Raw genomic sequence first — 20,356 nt, forward strand, 5'->3', positions numbered from 1 at the left:
GTCTAATCTGATGTTCCTGCCGAAGGGCCGGCTCGGCTGGGATTCACAATACGTGCTCTCCGAGGGGGGAGTGGGGGCCTGGCCGTGCGCCCGGCCTGGGGTCACATCACCGCGTGCGGGGACAGCACGCTCCCGCGTTCGGCGGACGCGCCAGTGTTCCCGGGGTGCGGCGCGAAGCCCGGGGGCGCACACCCCGGCTCCCCGAATTCCCGCGCACGAGACAAGCCGGGGTCGGCGCCCCCGGAGCGGCCGCCTTCCTCCGGCCGAGGCCGCGGCAGCGGGAGGGGCGGGCCGCGAGGTGGGGTGTCGCCCGCACGGGAGCCCCGGGTCCGCGCCCCCCGCCGCCCGGCGCCGCCAGCGCAGCCCCTTCCCCGGCGCGCTCGTGTCCCTCGCTCGGTGCATTTCTGTGTTCCCCAGCAGGGTTTTTAACGTTCGTTTTAGTGTCTGTCACGAGTGCCCATAGGAACATTCTCCCGGAGAAAAGCAAAGAGACGCGCGGGTCGCCCCGGCCCGGGACCCCGAGGGCTCCCCGAAGGGCGGGCGGGCGGTATGGGCCGCGGCAGGCTCGGCGCCGCCGCCCGGGGAGCCGGTCCGGGCCGCCGGTTCTCGCCGCGAGCGCCGCGCTCGGCATGCGGGAACCGGCAGACACACGCGTGTGCAAAGTTGGGTGAACGCAGGAGCCCTTGGAGGCGCGAGGGCTCACTCCCAGGCTCGGGCGACGTCCCGCCGCGGGGACCCCACGGCCGAGCTCCGCCGGGCACTCCCGCGGTGGGGGTCCCGGCTCGCCCGGACCCGGAGCCAGACCCCTCGGCCCCGCGGAGGCGCGGTCGCCCGGCTCCGCGACCCCGGCCCGCTTGGGCCCACGTCGCGCCCGGCTCGGGCCTTGGCCTCGGGGTGCCCGTGGGGCGGCCCCGGGTCAGACGGTCGGCGGGGCTCGGCCTCTGCCTTCCGGCTGACCCCGGCTCGCCGCTCTGGGTCCCGGGAGGCCCGAGCCCCGCGGAGCCTCTGCCCGCCGCCTCCCGGCCCGGGTCCTCGGGGGGAGCGGACCCCAGGGCGGCCGGCCGGCCCGCGGGACATCGGGGCGCTGCGGGGCTCGTCGTGGAGGGGGGACCGCGGCAGGCCCAGCACGCGGCCCCGGGCTCACTGCGAAGGAAAAAGTTGGGCAGGGGCGGGGAGGGGGGGCTGTCCAAGTTTCGGGGAACTTTTCCACTTGAAATTCTACTACCCTGCAGTGCCCCCTACAGAAGGCGGCCGCCGGGGAGGGCCGGCGCCCCCGCGACCCCCGGCTGCCTGCGGCGGCGCGGCCCGGGCGGCCTGGAGCTCCGGCTCTGGCTTTTTTTTTTTTTTTTTTTTTTTCCCCTCTCCTGGCTGTTTTTCGGATACATCTTTTCTCAGAATTGGAAAAAAAAAAAAAAAAAAAAGGCGAGCGCGAGCCGCCGCCTGCAGTGGAGCGTGCTCGGCCTCCAGAGGCAGTCGCCGCCAACTTTTCCTCTCCCGCCCCGGCTCCGCGCGCGCCTCAAACTTCGCCTCTGCGGGGGCCCAAATTTGCCTGCCGCTCGACTCCACTCTAATGTGCGCGCCAAGGCCCCTGGCGACCCTGTGCACCCGGGGGCACGCTTCTGAGGCTCAGGCCGACCCGCTCGTGCGCTTCCCCCGGCCCGGGGCCCAGTTTGGGACGGGGAAAGCGGGCGCCCCGGGAGCACCCCGGGAAGAGGGCGGAGCGCTCCCGCGCCCTGGGGCAGGGGGGCAGGGAGCTCCCGCTCCCGGAACGTTGCGAGCAAGCCTTGTGAACGTCGCAGGGGGGCACTCGCGAGGGACGGACAGGAAGAGGGCCGGGGGGACGCCTGAACCCGGGACCACAGCACGGAAACGGCCCGGGGCTGAGCTGCAGTCAGATCCGGGGATGGAGGGAGCCGGAGAAGAGGAGTGAGGAGGCTGGGGAGGCAGGCCCTGCTGCCCTCCTGGAGGCGGGCAGGCCCCTGTAGCAGTGGAGGACCAGGCCGCCCAGAAAGGGAAGGGGTCAGGAGGTCGGGCCCGGGCCTTAGCCAGCTCCCACCAGGCCCAGGAAGGGAGGGCCAGGCGCCCTGGAGTTCAGGGCCCAGGCCTGTCCCGGGGTTGTCCAAAGGAGGCCTGGGCCAGGCCTCTGGTGGGGAAACTGAGTCAGAGGCAGGCCTTAGGGCCGGGCCTCGACGCCTGCGAGCCAAGTTAGGGGTAGGGGGCACAGACCCCTGGGGGTCTCAGAGACTAAAGGGGGGTAGGGGGCTTCAGGGCCTCCCAGCCCAGAGCCGGATTGGCGAGTTAGACGCTTGTAGATCCAAGGTTGGATTGGGGTGGGGTCTCTGGGACGTTGGCTAGCCAGGCAAGGATTGGGGGGATTCAAGTGCTTAGAGATCGAAGGCAGAACCTGAGTAGGGGGAGTCAGACAATTGGAAAGCCTAGGTGGTTATTTGGGGAGGGGTCTCCGCGCTTGGGCGAGGCGCAAAGCTGCGCCTGGTGGGCTTGAGGCTTTGTCCAGAGGGGTTTCCGTGCAGGGCGGGCCGCCTGGGCCAGGCCGAGAGAGAGAGAAAGTGAATAAACCAGGACGATAAGTGGGCGGGGGGCCCGAGAGGGGGTCACAAAGGGTGAGCCATGGCCACCAGGCGTTTAACCGACGCTTTCTTGTTGTTGCGGAATAATTCCATCCAAAACCGGCAGCTGTTAGCCGAGCAAGTGAGTAGTCACACCTCCAGCCCTCTGCATTCACGTAGCATTGCTGCGGTGAGTCTCCCGGCGGCCTCTCCGACACGCGCACCGTGTGCACTGCGGCTCTGCCTGTCTGTCTGTCTCTGTCTGTCTCTCTGTTTAAAAAAAGAAGTAAGAGTAATGAGACTGAGAGTGGTCGGAAGCGCAAGGCCCCCCGGCGCGGGCCCGGGCACGCCTATCACCCCGGCTGCGGAGAAAGCAGCTGGAGGCCCCCGCGCCAGCTCGGCCTTGCCCTCTCCCGCTCACTTCCGCACCCCTCCCCCCACCCACCCCCGCCGCGGTCGTCACTGCACGACTGGCCGCCTCCAATTTACATATGTTTTAACACGAAGATTGGGGGAAAATTGGGGCCTTTCTGAAGCCTTTTTGTCTCGTTTTGTTTCAGCCCCCCTCCCCCCCGCCTCCCACCCGCATACGGGGCCTCACTTTGGTCCTGATGGCCGGGTTGCGGGCTCGCAGAACCCCAATCCTTGCAAATGCACGGCACCCTCCCCCCCCCAAAACGGGGAAGCAGTGGGGTTGTGTGTGTGTGTGTGTGTGTGTGTGTGTGTGTGTGTGGTTTGTTTTGGTTTTTGTTGTTTTTTCCCCCACCCCTTTTCTGCTCCTGGCCTCGCCGCCCTCGATGGGGCCGCGTTCCCTGTGAACGATCGCCTCGCTGGTTTTCCTGGGGGCTCGCGTGTGTGAGACTGGGGTGCTAGGATCTTCGTTTTCCACTTCCCACACAGGAAATTAAGCTTTTCCCTCCATTCGAACTTTAAAAAAACAAAACCAACCGTGGTGTGTATGTGAAAACTAACCTTCAGAACAGCCCATGTTTTTTGATTTAAAATTACCTGAACCTTTCTTGAGCCCCGCGGTGGAGCCTACCGGGGAGGCCGGGGAAGATGACTGAGGCGGTTTTGTTTGTTTTTGAAGAGGTCCGCTTTCCCTTTCTGAGCCCCGGTTTCTTGCTCTTTCTTGCTCTGAGCAATAAGGCGAGGGGTCCGGATGCTCTGTGCCCGGCGGCGATGAGCCCTGGACTACCTGAAATGGAAAAGTGAAGTGAAAAAACTAGCTGGTAGCGGGGGGCTCCTTGCTGTAGACAGGCAGGAGGAGGGAATCAAGTCACCCCCAAACCAGACTCTCAGGCGTTATACTTGAGACACGCAGCTTTGGGGATCTCAGTTATTTCTCCCCTTAGGGACCATATTGCTTCCTAATTTTTTTCCTTTATGACTTTACTGAATGCTTCAGGAAAATCATGCCATGTGTCCTGGTGATGGAAAGACCGTCCACAAAGACAGTTTTTCCTTTTTGTAAATCACAAGTAGAAAATGTCTTTGGCCATATTTCTCCTATAGAAAAGCTGTTTCAAGCCGTGTAAACAGTTTGAGGAATAAAATAGTGTAGTCGGGTCTAAAAGCATAGAAAACAGGGATGGGGTGTGTTTAGATTTTTTATTTACTTAAGAATTTGAATGTTTTTTTTTTCCTGCATGCTAACTAAAGAAATCTTACTATACTGAAATCAAGTGTAAATGGACACGGGCTAATAATTCCAGTGCAGATTTTGGAAAGAAGGTTCTGAAATAAGCCAAGAATTGGAGAGTAGAAACCGAATGAATAAAACTCCTCAGTGGAACTTCGGTTTTATCAAATAAGATGTCAAAATTGCATATTCCTTACATGGCTTGATTTTATGCTACTGATGGGGTGGAAAAACCCCACAGAACTAAAACTCGCATTAATGTTTCTAAGGTATCAATTTTAATTTATTGAAAACGTTGTTTGCTTTTAAATTTTTAATCATATATAAGGTTCAAAACGCCCTGAACCGTTGGGTAACATGAGACTTTTATTCTTATTAATTATTAAATCAGACAGTTTAAAAACCTGGTGTCTAAGCCGGGCAGCTTTTTAAAAGTGCATCTTTAAGTCAAACAGATTTTTGAAAAATGGTTTTCTATGTTGGGCAATTAAAAACATATATATATATATATATATATATATAAGCTAAGGCAGATAATTAAATATGGATGGCTGGAGTATACAATTCGGAAAAATAGGTATGTCAACAAAAGGTGCAGATAGGTATAGCAAACTCAGACAATTTCTTGAAAATAGATTTCAGGATCAGACTAAATACACACGTCTCAGAACATTGAAAGATATGTTCTATATATTTTACCATTTAAAATACTACATACTTTGATTAGTCTATTTGGAATTTTTCTCAGATTGTAAGCAATCAGATCATGTAAAATATCCTTGTAGCCCAGAGGATCTAAAAAACAGAATTTGCAATTAAACAAAAATGGCTTGCTTAAGTTAGAATTTAAAAAGAAAATACACATTCATATTTTTGTGCACATTAAAAAAACACATGGCATGTCAGATTTTTCTGAAGCGTTCAGGGGCAAAGTATTATATCTTCAGTTTGCTTACAATTGATTCAACAGAAACGGTTCTGCACACACACACAAAATCAAACATGGCAAGTGTTAACATGACTAAATACAGGGTATAATTCTTTCGACTTTTCTGGAAGTTGGAAAAGTGCTATAAACATTTGGGAAGAAAGCCATGTCTAACACAATTTTTTAAAACTTTATCAAATAACTTAGGCAGTGTTTTCTCTGCATATCTAGCTCATAGAAATGTTAACACCTCGTTTCTGAATTGGAAGTTTCATAACCCTGTAGCAAATCAAAGAAAATCATAGTTGTTAAATTTGAAAATAGACTGGGTTTAGGTGATATTAGTAATGATGAGTTAATTAAAGTAATTATAATTAAGTTTGTTAATTTTATCAGAGATACCTACTGAAATGTTTAGTAGTAAAATGTTAAAATGCCACTTTTTTATATACTTAACCCCCCCATATGAAACAAATAAGGCAAAGTATTACTGATTGTTAAACCTGTTGAGGACTCTGGGGTGACATTACACCATTTTACATACTTTTCTGTATGTTTGAAAAATTATAAATAAAAACTTAAAAGATATATACAGGTCACTAAAAACGTGAGAAAAATAATTAAAAGACAATTTGTAAATATGTAAAACTTGGGTAATTAAAAAGGAAGCAACTAAATTTTAGAGTTTAACTTAATTTAAAAAATCACAACCTGAATTTTCTAGTTCCTGGTTAGAAGAAAAAGCTGTAGAAGTTGATTTTAGTGTGTGTTTGTTACCTCACACACAACCCAAAAGAAATCAGTAAATCACATTGAACTGATAGTTCGGGGGTTTGGGGGGTTTGTTTTTTTCAAGTTTTAAATCTGAACGTTCACATCCTTATTTAAGGAAAAAGCTGTGGAAATTGTCAAGTTGTTTGCATGTGTGTACCTCACAGACCTCTAAAGCCGTATCATTCAAAAAACTTAAACATGCTTTTTTCTTTTTTTTTTTTTCTGCATCCTACTTGGAGGGGGAAAAACCTCCAGAAGCTGGGTGGTGGTGAAGGGGGGCTTATTGTGCGTACCAGCATATGCATGCATGCTGAAAGAGGTTTTTGCAGCGTTCAGGCAAATATGTCACAGCTAAGCAGGAATTTAAGGAGGATGTACAGCGACCAAACAAAGTCCCCTGGGCCAGCAGAGACCTAAAGGTCCTTGACCCAACATCCCCTCTGTGATAACCCCTGTGCCTCTCTTCCTTGACCACATTCTGTGATGGCTGTAGGAAATTCCAGCAGCCAGTCATTCCACCTCTTGTGCTACCAAAAAAAGTCTTTGCCCGTATGAACCCCAACTCTGTACCTTTTGTCCTGGGGTCCTAGCTCGGGTTCTGGCCCTCGGGGTCTCTGACACGGGAAGCCTCTTGCTTCTGCACGGTAACCTGCAGCCTCCGCGTTGCCGAGAGCTTTCTCCGTCTAGCTCAGCAGCCCCTGCTCAGACAGCCTGGTTAAGTTTCTTGCCTGTGAATGAAACCTAGTGTTTCTGTATGCTTTTTTCAAGTTTACCACCCAGAACTGAACAAAATTCCACTGCATTGTGTTTTTGCTTGTACTGATACTGGTAAAACTAATTGTTAGAAACAGACTGGGGTTTGATTTTTAGATGTGGAGCAAAATGCAGTGGTTGGCATTTCTCATTTATTGTGTTTGGGCCTCAGTGTGGGCTCCCCCATCGCCGCTGTGCCTCAAGGGCAGGTGTGAAATAAAGGAAGGCGCAGGACTTGAAGTCGGAATTTAGGGTTACGTCGTCGCACTCTGCGACTGACCCAGAATGTGTCTGTAGGCAAGCTTTTTAAGCCCTTCCGGCGTCTTTGCCTTATTTATAAGTTGAGGGGCTTAAGTTAGGTGATTTCTAGGGTTTCAATACAGTTTCTCCTGGCCCAGCACACAGCCCTAGCTTTCATTTAAAAAGGACAAGTAGTCCACAGCGTCCCCGTGCCCGTCAGCCCGGTGTCACGCAGAAATCCCAGGAAGCAGCTCCAATGCTTTGCAGAAATAACTCTGACATTGTTTTGGCCAAGTGCAGGTTTTAAGGCACCACCTCATTCAAGCAGTTAGAGGCAGCTTGGCTTTAAGGAACTGAAATGAATTTACAAAGTAAAATAATCATTCCAAACAACGTGTAAAGTCTTGAATGAAACATCGTTGTTGAGTTGTTCCATCTAATGAGGTGCTGTAGGACGCGTGTGATTGCTTTGATCTGGGATGGATCTGATGGAGGGATTGGAGCGACAGGTTAGCGTTCACTGCCTGACCTGTCCTCTGCGTGAAAATAACGCACCATCTGTAAATGGAAGCTGGGGTTATTTGGAATTAGATTAGTTTGGAACTAGCACATTATTTTGAATGAAACATGGTAGGCTTTAGGGGAAAAAATGATACTGAGGATTAACTAAGGTTGTAGGAAATCTGAAGTCCTTCTTCGGTTGTGACGGTAATATTTGCCAAGGCTTACTGAGAGCTGACTGTGCGCACGGGGGCACTCTCCGTGTGCGGCCTCATTTCATCCTCACGGAGCTCTGCCACACAGGTGCCCTTGTTGTTCTCATGAGACAGAGGAGGGAACTGAGGTTTGTAGGAGTTGGGGGGCTCGCCCGCTGTCACCCGCCTGGCGAGTCAGGGTGCTGGGATGGGGCCTCGGGCGACCCTGGCTCCAGAGGCCGGTGCTGGCCCACCCGGCCACCGCAGTGCTGGCTGCCTCTCCAGGACTCGTGGCGCAGGTCCTGGGAAACGGAAGAACCCATTGTTTAAATCTTTTTTTTTTTTTTTTTCTTTTTCTTGCACTAGGCTAGCCTCTTCTGTATGTCAGTTAGCAACCCTACAGAGTCCATTTTTACCAGCATGTCAAAGGTTCTAGTCCACACTGAGTCTGTTGGAAAATTAATTCTCTGTCTTTAGAATCCAAGTATGAAATCATTGTATATTTCTCTTCAGATTCATTTGCTTTCCTTCCTCTAAAGATTCCCTTTGAGCAGTGAGGCTTATTTGAGAATAAGGGTACTTTGTTGGATAAAAGTGAAGCAAACTTGTATTTGCGCAGGAACGGAAATAAATAGCACTATATAGCCTAGACCTGTGCTTCCAACTCCGTTTGCTCAACTTTCCCAGACTTCCTGAGTAAACACAGATGGGTTTCCACTTACTTTTCAGTTCTATATAGAAAGTTCTTTAGACTATAAATTCCACATGTTGCTTGGAGTTTTCAATATTTGCTTGATTATATGCCATGAGCAGGTCAGAAACCTAGATTTAGACATTGTAAAGATTTAGAAGGTGGTGATGTGTAGTAACGTGTTTTCATTTGGCTATATTTTGGTTTTTCCTGATGGTAATTCTAAATGTTTTAATTTGGGTCCTGGGAGAATTTTCTGGTAATTTGGTGGCTGGGGGAGTTTTGAAGGCCTTCCTTCTCTTTTTAAATAGCAAAATGGGATTGGGGGGGGGGGCTCTTTGAAAAGATGACCTTCTGAATTTAATTCCAGATGTGGTACGGTAGTAGCTGCCTATGGCTAGTAATTCCCTGAACTGTTAATAAAATTAGAGATGCTGGAAGGTGGGGTGGAAGGTGGCCGGAACACCTGGGTCTGTTCTTATCTCAGCCATTAAGCTCTGAGATTGGGGAAATGGATTTATACATTTTGAAGCTTGGTTTTCTTATTTGCGATAGAGAGAGTCTTACCTCGCCGGTGATTCTGATTTCACCTCTTATCAGCTAATAATTGTGGAAACCAAAAGATCAGGGCGTGTGTGCTTGGTTAATGATCGAGGACAGGCTCCCGAGTGGCAGAGATCTTAACCGTGGTTTGCAGTGACACTTTGTTCAGAGATCAGATGCCACGGAGCTGCTGCAGAACAGGCAGATGGACAGACGGAGACCCCAAAGTTAGGGGTTTGCCCTGTGCCTTGTTTTGTTAATACAGACATTTCAGTGCTTTCTTGATGAAAATGTTAAAGCTTTTAAAAAATAGAAACATTTTCTTTTTAAAATAAAAGGTAATTAAATCAGATTTACATTTGACACTATCTTCTCTGTTAAAATGTTCTAGTACTACTGTTACGGCAGGGTGTGTATATAAATACAGTTCTCTTTGCTCTCAAAGCAAATTGTGGAAGGAATGAAGAGGACTTTCAGCTTTCTATAATGTCAGCTAATTGAATTTTTACATGGAGGAATATTTCTTGATTACACTTTTTATTACTGTCATTGTTTAATAATATTTTGGCCCTGATAGACCAGTTTCATTTGCACTATTCATTTTTAAATAAGGAAGTTATGTTTTTAATTTTCTAAATTTACTGCTAAGCATTAAAAAAAAAACACATTTGATTATTGAAATTTACCACTAATTATTTCACTGATCAATACTGCACAAAAGAAAAAAAGACCTAGTTGTGTAGATTATCCATCATTAGTAAATATCTGTTCAGAAGATAAAGTTCCATGTTGATCTGGAAAAGGACCTTCAGTTTTAAATTGAAACTTAATCCTCTGGCTGCCGGTGCTTCTTTCTTCCTACCCCCCTTAGGAAAAAAAAAAATCTCTCCTTATCTTTTTGTTTTGTTTTGTTTACTTGCTTTTCTAATAGCTTTATAAATAACTGTGTGCTTTCTAAGCTGGTAATAATATATAGCAAGCAAACGGGAAGAGTCTTTCTTTTCTTTTACCACCTGTCTCTCTCCGGGGAAGATGGTTTCTCGGCTTGCTTATTACCACGGATAAAGCCGTGTCTGCGGGATTGAATTTGTAGAGACCTTACATGTGTGGTCACTCGAATATTATCTGAATACAGCCATGGATGATTTTTGTGGGGTGTTCATTTTCTAATTTTGCTGCCTTTGCAGGGCTGATTTACATGCTGAATGTACATGAATTTGACGCGGTGAAACTGCATTTTAGCTTTGCTTTCTTTTTTTTTATCTTCCTAAGGGAAATTTAGAATATTGTGTGTGATAGTTTATATTTATGAAACAGATTGGCATTATATTTTAGTGAAACTAAAGCGAGTGTATGTTGTTTATTGTATTTTAATTTTTACAACTGTTTATTGTTTGTTTCCTATTTCATTCACCAAAACAACAATCACAATAAATAAAGAAAAATGTATATTGATGTAGCTTTTTTTTTTTTTTTTTTTAAGGAACAATCAAAAGGGGAAGATTTTTTAAATGCCTGGGTTAGTGGATCTTTATTTTTACTCTGCTTTAGAGTTGCTTAAGATCAGTGTTTTCTCAACTGACCATACCTTATCTGTCTGTCCCCATCCTTCTTTTTCTCTTTGCTATCCCTAACTGGATGGGACTGATGGGAACGACATGTCTCTTCAGGAGCTGGATGAGGTATTGTGTTTTGAATATTTTTGTATGTTAGTTAATACAATTATGTCAGATTTTTCCTGAAGTCTTTGGTCATACACAGAACGCTAACAGAGCTTATATATATTTTCGCATTTATTTTGATTACTTATAATTGTTGTGCTTAACAATTTAATCCTCAGGATTTATTTAATGCGCTCTCACACCAGGTGAATTGGCGGTTTAGGGAAGGGCTTAAGGAACTGTTATTTACTGCTCTTAGGAAAGTGTCTCGACTTTGGCAGCCTTTTCTTGAACTTCCAAAAACCCGGGTTGTTTTTAGGACTATGTGTGTGACTCACGTGGAGTATGGAGGACGTGATGTCTGGGGAGAGCCCGAAGGAAGGAGGGCTCAGGCCCTGTGGACCTGCCCGGGAGGCTTCATAGCCCTGTGTTTGGGGTGAAGCCGCTGAGCTTCCATGTGCGCTCACGGAGCTGGGGAGTGCGGGGTCTGCTTTCCGCCCCCTTCCCGGCAGCACACTTTTGGCCTTTTCCTGACTTACTGACAGTTCACCCGGAAGATGAAGAGGGTGTATATTCCTCGCACTTTATTCTAGAACTGCTAATGAAAGGGTTGAGGAGGAAGGAGATTGAACTGTGGCTGTCCGTTTTGTGTCTCCATCACTCATTTCAGCAGCAAAGGGGTAAAAATATTTTTCCTGAGGGTAGACTTTTTAAAAATTGTAATGGAGGGGAGTGTTTTTTGGTTTCTTTCTTTTTTTTTTTAATTTAGAAGTCTGACCAGTGAGCCGGGATTAGGGTGACTATCTTCAAAACCGTTGGGGCGTCTAACTAGAAGATAAAGATCCACCTGTACGCTTTAAAATCCTTTTTAACGCATCGATAATAGCAACAGACAGGGAACAACCTCAGTATCCTGCATCGAGAACTGGTGAAATAAGTGAGGTAGATCGTGTCCTGAGGCTCCGTCCCTCGTACCGAGTGGAGCCCTTCCCCGCGGGCCGCAGCCCCCTGAGCTCCCGGCTCGTGGCTGAGTGCAAAGGAGCCCGGGGCCAGATAGCACGCACGATGTGATTCCCGCTCTCTCAGTTTCTGATTTAGAGAAGGAGGACTCACATTGATGCTCGTGCGTGCTTAGAAGGTTTCTGAAGAGACACGGTAAACAGTTTGCAGTGGACACCATCCAGGAAAAGTCTGGGATGGAGGAGAAACTTCCTCTCATTGCTTACCTTTTTCTTAGGTTGGATATCTGTTTTTAAAACATGTGCATGTATTACTTTTGTCATTAAAAAACAGTTAGGATTTAAAAGCAGCTACCCTTAGGCAGGTAGCTCATTGAGCCACGTACCATGGCCTCCCTGCCAGCGCTCAGCCTGGACCCAGGCCCGGGCGAGAGAAGCGGCTGCAGCACAGTGAGGGGAACCCTCTCCGTGGCATGTGGCCGGCAGGACGCCCGTGGCTTTGCTGACCAGCCTCGAGCGGCGTGAAGGTCTGGGGCTTAGGGAGGAGGCCTGGTAGAACAGATGATCCCCCTTGCTGAACGGTTCGGAGATGCGGGTCTGAAGGCTCCCAAAGGGAAGTGTGCGATCTCCCAAAGGGAAGAAGCTTGGGTTGAAGCACCGTTGGCCACTGTCCACACAAGGAGCACATCTGACGCCAGGGTACCGGGGTTGGCCCTCTGAGCCCATTTCCAGTCTTTCCTCCTTCCGCTGTTGGAGCTAGCCGGCCCTTCTGCTTTTCCTCTTAGCTTCTGGGCGTTTAAAGGGGCTCTCCACGTTGTCACCAGAGACCCTGCGTGGAGAGCCCCCTCGCCACACACAGCTCACGTGCTCTAGGAATTCTCTGGACTCAAAGCCCTGTCCCCGCCCCTGTGCACGGGGCCTCCTCAGGCTCTCGAGCGCTTCACTTGGCCCTTCATGTCCTTTGTCCAGAACCATCCATCTTTTACAAAGGGTGGCTTCCAGAATTGCATTTTATTTACTTCGTTCCATTTATTTATTGTTGACTCAGCTAGTTATAATTGTATATTTATTACTGCTAAATTCCCAGGTGTGAGGTCGGGGCTGGGGATGTTTGGGAAGGGTGTCCAGAGCCCTGCCTCGCCGGAGCTGCAGGGGGGCTGCAAATCTGTGCCTTCTGGGGATGGTGAGAGTGACCCCCTGGTTCTGGGCGTGAGGTAGGTGGAGACACAGCCCTTTGTGGTGACGTCTGAGCAGACTCTGCTGACTGCATCCCTCGGGTCTCCCCGAGTAAAGCCGTCCTGTGCGGTGGCGCTCCGTAGTGTGTCCGCATCAGACTCTCATTCTCCTGCTTAGATCAGCTTGCAAGTCCGCAGCCTGGGGGACCGCTCTTCTTCCTTCTCCAGAAGTACCAAGCGCGGTGTCCCTGCTCTCGTACCCAGGGAAGTGTCCAGCCCTCTCCTTTGCTCCCTGCTCTCATCTACTTCCTCTTCTGTAACAAAGTCATCTCCCAAGCTGTTGGGTTTTTAAAATTCATAATAGGACATAATAAAAAATTACAAGAAGTAAATGTCAAGCTCTCAAACCACGTAGCCTGGGCAGCGGGGAGTGATACAGTGGGGACATGGGGGCCCCAGACTGGCCGCACTGGTCACCTGCTGAGAATGAATGTCGTGGGGGAGCTGGCACATGTAGGGAGGAGGCAGGGCTCCTTGTCCATATTGTACAACAGGGGCAGTCCCCTCCGAAGACTTGCTGGGGTACAGAGATCAATTTAGTGGAAGGGCAGCACCGGCAACTCGGGCCATCATAGCTCCCTACGGATTTTTTTTAAGGATGTGTATAATAATTGAGAAGAAAGGAAAACCAGTGAAACTAGCAGCATTTATATGTCTGGTGTGATTCTCTGATTTTTTATTTCTGTATTTTTTTGTATATTTAAAAAGGTGTCTGTTTTGAACATTTATTGTTTCATAACCGGAAAAAGTAATCACTATTTTAAAACTTTCACAGATTTTAAAAAACACACGGTAGGGCTGACATCCCTTGATTGTTACGCCTGTGGCCTGACTTCATCATACGTGCTCCTGATTACCTCCCGTGGAAGCGAGGGTGGCCGGGCTGTAATTTTCAAAGTCCCTTCTGGACTTTTTAAATGATCATTGCCACAAACAATCCAGAACTGTCGGTATTGTTTCTTCTTGCCAAGGCAGTATGACTGAACGTAGTTTGTTTATTTTATTTTCAGATGCAGGGTCCGGGGGTGGGAGGGGGAGTGTGTCTGACCATGCTAATCTCAACAGAGGCTTTGCCTTGTCCTTAATCTTACAGTCCACTAACTCAGGGCTTTCTAAGCGTAGAGAGGCTCTATATTCGGAGCAGCCAGATTTATGAGAGTCTGTGTGTGCGTGCGTTCCTTCCATAGATCAAGAACTCGTCCGTACTGTCTGGTGCTCTTTTAGGGGCGAATGTCAATGTCCGAAGTGGATCAAGGGCGAAAGATGACTTGAGTGAGACTAGGAAGAAGCCTTTTGGGGGGGGGGGCGGGGAAGAAGCCTTTTGGGTGTGCTGTTTTGAGCTTCTGTTGGAATTTTCCTGTGTTGGCAGCCCTTGGTTAGGGTCGCACACCCCCACAGTTCTCGGAGGACAGAGCCACAAATCAGAGACAGGAATTCTGAAATTCTTATGAGTACAATTTTAACTCAATTTTTTTTTTTAATTTAAAAAATAGGGGAAGATATTTTACTTGAGAAGCACAAGTTCATTTAAGAAAAGCTTTAAAGACCGGTGTCCTATATTCAGAGAGGGGACTAAGTTGAAATTCAGCAAGGATGAGTGAAGAGAATTAAAAATCTGGCCGTTTTTAAAGCCTGTGTTGGCTACAGTGACGGCTTGAAAACTGATATGTCCTCGGTCTTAAGAAAATAAGAAAACATGTTCTCAAATGTGAAGTGAGGTTTCTGAAACTGAAAGGGTGATTGTTTTGCACTTAAAATATATTTTTTTAATGTTCATCTTTGTTCCTATTTCAAATAATTGACATTTATCTTCAGTTGTGTTTACTCTTCTCAAAACAATGTGGTTTTTTAAATTTTAAGTTTGTACTGATAAAATCAGTGACACATTTCATCCAAGTGCTGCTGAATTTCTTTTTCACCATAAGCATGGCTATAGACTATGTTAGAGAGGGGATGGTTTTCCCATTTTCCAAGTTGGCAAAACCCTGATGCAGTGTAGGGGATGCTCGGGCCAGCTTGGCCTGCTGGTATCTGTCCCCCGTGGGCGGGGGTCTCTTCATTAGGAGGCTTCCTTAGAACATTTAGAGAGAAATGTGTTTGCCCCAGTTTGAACTTCCATGCATTTTGGGGGGACACAGCTCTTGTGCAAAATTAAGCGCTGCTGAAAAGAGGTGAATCCACTTCAACTGACTTTTCTCATCTGACAGTTTCTCATTAGTTTCAGCTAAAGTGACACTAATTACTAGCCAGATAAATTTAGATAAATACCATCTCTGTATCTTTATAGTTCAGTATATTTGTAAAAACAGTACAAAGTAAGATCCTGAGTTTAAAAGCCATAAATAAAACAAATTATTACGTCATTGGAAATGATACAATAATAAAACATAGCGGCTGGGTAATAAGCCAAGATCGCCAGAGCAGTGTCGCCCGTGAGGAGGCACCACGGCAGCTCTGGGCCTCGCTGAGTTTTAGGAGTTGGAGGTGGAGATTCCCGTTCTGCTCCAGCGGGCCCACGGCTCTGTGTCCAGCACCGCTGTGTGCGTGGCCGGTCCCTCCTGCCTTGGTCACTGTGCCCTGCGCGAGGTTGCATACCTCCTGGGGACTTGGGAGCAGGAGTTGGAGGAACAGACAGCTCTGGTGCTTGCTGTCTGTCCTGCTCTGTCTAGGATGAGTCTGACCCTCATCGCGGTGTCCACAGAGGGTCAGGGAGGGAGGCCGCTTTCTCCTGACGCGTGTGCGCTCCCTGGGAGCCTGCCCTGTAGTCCCGGGCACCGCTGGTGGGGGGCCTGGGGCTGAGGAGTGTGTTTCCTGGTGGTGTTTCAATCTGGAGGCTTGTTGTCCTGATTTGTTTTCTTAGCAACTTGCAGTTCTGTTTCCCGGGCCTGCCAACGTGCCGGGCAGCTTGTGCACTAGGTGGGGCTTCTGGAGTCCGCCCGCCCGGTGGTCGTCTGTCCCGGGATAGCTTTGTGACCTTGGGCCAGCTCCTTAACTTTTCTGAGTTTCGATTTCCTCATTTACAGATTGGAATAATAGTTCCTAGCTCACCTAGTTTCTGTGCGGACTAAAACAATACAAAGATCACAAGACCCTATCAGGGAGCTCTGAAAAACCGAGCCTGCCTGGGGGTTACGCTTCGTGGACCCAGCCCCGGACCGTGCGGGTTGGAGGACACGCGGTTTGTTACAGCCGCAGGTGACACCGTGGTCCTGTAGGGTCCACGCAGAGGCGGAATGCTGGTGACTTAATCACGACTCACAGACGCTCCGGGAGCAGTTACAAGGATTCTGGTCCCTTCGGTGTGGTCATTGCACACGGTGTGATCTGCAGACGCACAGAAGGCCCGAAGCCCCTGGGGGCAGAACTGGGCGAGGGGGTGGGGTGGGGCAGGGGCAGATGCAAGACCCCAGTTTGCTTGTAAGGATTTTGCTATAAACTGTTTAGGATTTAGGGCTTATTGCCTGAAGAATTTTTTTAATATAGGTTTTTCCTTACGTTCTGTTTTTCCCCTTTATCTGTGGATTTTTAAATTTTGCCTTGTTCCTTTATTAGAAAAGCAAACAAGTATTTGCTAAATGAATGAAAAAATAAATTTAGATAAATGCAAGGAAGGGGGAAGAAAAGCAATATAAATTCTTCACCCAATTCTGCAGTATGGTTTAGAAAATTTACAAAGTATTACCTGTACAAGACTTTTATATATTGTTTTCCATTATTTTTTGATCATCATTTGGATCTTTGGAAACTGGCAGTTATAAATTCTGAGCTCTGGAGGCACCTCAGGATTCTTTGAACCTGTTCACTGCCTCTAGGCAAGAGAACAGCTTAACCAAGCCAGACCCACGATCACCCTCCCCATCTTCAAGGCTTTCTAAGGCAGTGTCTTATGCAGGGAAAATCAACGGGAGCTCTCGGTATCATTTCAAAATAAGTGAAAACGTTGCCTGTGGACACTGAGCTGAAGAAGGGAAGCGGCAGTCAGGTTTGCAATCAGATTTTTCAGGATTGCTTTTGCCAAATGGTGGGTAATTTGCTAATCATTTTAGGCAGTTCTTTCACAGATTTTAACACACGGTTAATGATCTTGTGACCAAGATAACTGGATCAGCCCCATTTCCAAAATAAGCTAAATGTGTGAGAGTGAACCTCGCTCCTGTTGAACGTTTTGTGTGAGTCCATTTGTAACCTAGTGTTGTTTTTTTTTTAACTTGTATCTGATCGCATTAATTTTTGAGGTTCATGCCGTCGTGTCTTACACAGTACTAGTACTAAGAGGTCTTTCTATTAAGGATCTTTTGTTGATTTTTTTTATTACATTTCTATAGCCAGATCAAGTCAAATTCATGTTCACAAGTATGTCCAAGAAAATTAAGAACTGGTGCATGAAAAGATAGGAAAACAGTCCCAAATCCTAGCAGTTTCAGAGCAAGCTTGTGATCAGGCAAGTGCACTTCCTCCTCCATTTTTTTGTCTTCTTAGGGAGCGACATTTAAGAGGGTGTAAGAGTTCGCTTATCAGAGTGGAATCTGAATGATTTTTTTTCATGTCCCTTTATTTCCCCGTAGCTTGCTGATGACCGTATGGCCCTGGTGTCGGGCATTAGCTTAGATCCAGAAGCAGCAATTGGTGTGACAAAACGGTCACCTCCGAAATGGGTGGACGGAGTGGATGAAGTAAGTTGAATGTTAGTTTCAGACTTTCTTATTTCGTGAAGTCATTATGATGCCGACGTTGGTTACGCTGTCTGCCATAAAGACTGATCCGGCTACACTTGAGTGCACGTCCCTGGAAATACTTTGCTTTGGGTTTGTTCAGTTCACACACCACAAGAAGAGGTGTGTGTGTGTGAGCGCTCTTGGCGTTAGGAGTGACCGCCGGGATTGCAGAGAGAAACTGAAGAATTGTGTGACAAGGGGGGTGTCTGAATGAACAGTTGCTCACGCGTCCATGAGCCTACAAGTTGGCCGAAGCCTGCACTCTGTACTCGAGTGCGCCTAATTGTCTGGGAGGCCGACGACGCCTGGCGGGCATCAGTGGGGTCCTGGTGATTTCATTTGTTTAGATACAGTATGATGTCGGCCGGATCAAACAGAAGATGAAGGAACTGGCCAGCCTTCACGACCAGCATTTGAACAGACCCACCCTGGATGACAGCAGTGAGCAGGAGCACGCCATTGAAATAACCACCCAGGAGATCACTCAGGTGAGGAGGGGAATGGACCCCGGGGGGACGGGCATTTCCCAGCCTACTCATGACCCTCTCCAAAGCCATTACGTGGTACAGACTCTAAATCAGATCACACTTCCCAACCCCAAGTTCACAAAGGGACGTGAGGCCCTGAGGTCCCCCCAAGAATCAGCATGTGTTGTAGAGGAATGGGGTTTTCTCAGTTGTCAGTAGATACCACCATGGACTGATTTAGAAGTGTGTACCTTTTATTGTGTACTAGTGATCACAAATTATTCACGGTACAAAATGGTCCTCGTAATTGGAACAGATCAGGAGCTGTTGCCCAGGACTCGGGTATGTTAGTGTCCTCAAGGAACTTCGTACGCCAGGAGAATTCCTTGTAAAATGCTCAACTGGAGTAATTTTTAAGTAACCTGACTAGAGCGTGAGCTCTAGTGTTTCACGGTTTTTACTTGTTTGCGTCTCCTGGTTGTGATCATCAGTGGCGGGGCCAGGTGCTCTGGGAGAGCCCTGGGGTTGGAATGTTCGAATCCCAGCTCGTGGCAGGGTAACTACGCCATGGCTCTCATCCCTCTGACTCTGGCGTTCCCATCTGTAAAGTGGGAACAGTAATACTAATGCCCGCCCCAGGGTGGGGTTGGGGGCTAAACGAGAAGATCGCAACAGCAGGGCAACACGTGAGGACGGAGCGTTAGAAGGTGCCCCGCATCCGTTCCCGTCGGGTTCAGACTTTCTGAGCATGTAGATGAGGCCTCCGACAACTTTGATCTGGTCCCCTTTCCCGAGGTCCGGCTGCGTGAACAGAGCAGTTGCCGCCCCTGGGACGGGGGTGCGGAGGCGCTGGCGCGCGGGCCCCTTCCCGGCCGGCTGTGAGCCGCGGGCTTGTTCTCCCAGCTCTTCCACAGGTGCCAGCGAGCCGTGCAGGCTCTGCCCAGCCGGGCCCGCAGGGCCTGCTCCGAGCAGGAGGAGCGGCTCCTTCGCAACGTGGTGGCCTCGCTGGCGCAGGCGCTGCAGGAGCTGTCCACCGGCTTCCGGCGCGCGCAGTCGGGCTACCTCAAACGTGAGTGTCACCGGCTGCTCTGAGGGCTTGGGGGTCGCGAGAACGCCCGCGCTAGGACTGCGCTCCGCTTTCGGTTTTCATCCTTCTCTCCTGCTGCTCGCTTTCCCTTTCCTCCTCTACCCTCCGTGATGACCCCGGGGGCCCCAGCCGCCCCCACGGGAGGTGCTGCCGGACAGAGGCTGAGCACAGGCTGTCGGGACAGCCCACAAGCAGTCCGGCCTCAAGAACTGGGGGAGAATCGTTCCCGCTCGTTGGTAGAGCCTGTAGCTTTCCGGGTGTTGGGTTGGGGGAAGCTGCCAACGAAGAGGTGAAATACGTTGTAATGACATGAAAGCTTTATATTTTCATAACAACCGAAGTGTTTGCCTGGAAACCGTTTCCGGGAGTAGCTGAACCACTGGCTGCCGGCCGCTGGGCTCTGGTGACCCGCCCAGCCGACCTGTTCCTCCCGGACAGCGGGCGGTCTGGTTGGCCGCGTCCGCACTCGGGTGACCTCATCCGCGGTTTTACTTGATTGCCGTGGTAATCAATAATGTCCCCACATCCTACAGAAGCAAAAAACAAAACCTAGTTCCCCCTCCCTCTGACAACTGGCATGTTTGTATTTTAATTTCAGTACTTCTGAGATTTGATTAGGACCATTTGGAATTGTTACTAGAGATGCTTCTAGAGAGAAATATTGATTTTTTTAAAAAAATGTTTTGTAACAGCAGTTAGATTAAATATTTCTGCCTCACTTAGAGACTCTCAGGTGGCTTTAAGTGTCCCGTTGTCACTCACTTGGCATCAAGTGAATTGTACATGTGTACAGTGTGATTTTTGTCTTGAATAACCCTCAGTGCTTGCATATCCTTACCTGTTTATAATCCTTTACTCCCCCCCGCCTCTGTTGGAGATAGGCTCCTTTTAAAGCTAAGAATATCTCCATTTTGACTGTTGAGTTTTACTCTAGATTTCCCCTTTTTAATGGTGGAACAGTAACCAGGATGGTTTACGTATTCGAGTAAAGTGAATTCCTATCTGTGATAGGCATGAAGAATCGAGAGGAAAGATCCCAGCATTTTTTTGATACATCAGTACCACTAATGGATGATGGAGACGATAATACTCTTTATGACCGGGTACGTGAAGGGGCTGCAAGACGGGCTGCTGTGCATTTGCGCTCCGTTCTGTTCCTTCTCCTCATAGACCTGTAGCTTCCGTGCAGTGCCGAGGGGGCAGCGCTTCTTGACTTGGACATCCGGCAGGTAGCTTTTGCGGCAGGGGGAAGAACAGTCACGGGGGCCATACTGTTCCTTCCTTTCTGTAGGCTGCAAGGAGGCCTTGCCATGTGCCTTCCAGAACCTTCGGGAAAGCAGTCTGCGCACCGCACGTTGGAAGAACCCAGAGAAGTGCAGGGTCGCCCCTGGTGGCTTTG

At 48.8% G+C, this 20,356-nt stretch overlaps 1 protein-coding gene across 7 annotated transcripts in view; it reads left to right on the forward strand.

The window, feature by feature from the left end:
- Nucleotides 1–1,856: 1,856 nt before the first annotated feature.
- STX16 (syntaxin 16) overlaps nt 1,857–20,356 on the forward strand; it is a 28,551-nt gene continuing 10,051 nt past the window's right edge. The window contains exons 1-7 of one of the 7 annotated variants that reach the window (XM_045980664.1): nt 2,616–2,709; nt 10,504–10,515; nt 17,014–17,129; nt 17,254–17,361; nt 17,751–17,891; nt 18,774–18,939; nt 19,969–20,060. In XM_045980664.1, the coding sequence (XP_045836620.1) occupies nt 17,269–17,361; nt 17,751–17,891; nt 18,774–18,939; nt 19,969–20,060 (492 nt within the window). In that variant the 5' untranslated portion in view covers nt 2,616–2,709; nt 10,504–10,515; nt 17,014–17,129; nt 17,254–17,268. Of the gene's footprint in view, nt 2,758–10,503; nt 10,516–17,013; nt 17,130–17,253; nt 17,362–17,750; nt 17,892–18,773; nt 18,940–19,968; nt 20,061–20,356 lie in introns of all 7 variants that reach the window. The other 6 variants (XM_045980662.1, XM_045980658.1, XM_045980660.1 and 3 more) reach the window with 6 other exon arrangements.

This window comes from Meles meles, chromosome 16 (genome assembly GCF_922984935.1).
Source record: "Meles meles chromosome 16, mMelMel3.1 paternal haplotype, whole genome shotgun sequence".
Lineage (NCBI taxonomy): Eukaryota > Metazoa > Chordata > Mammalia > Carnivora > Mustelidae > Meles > Meles meles.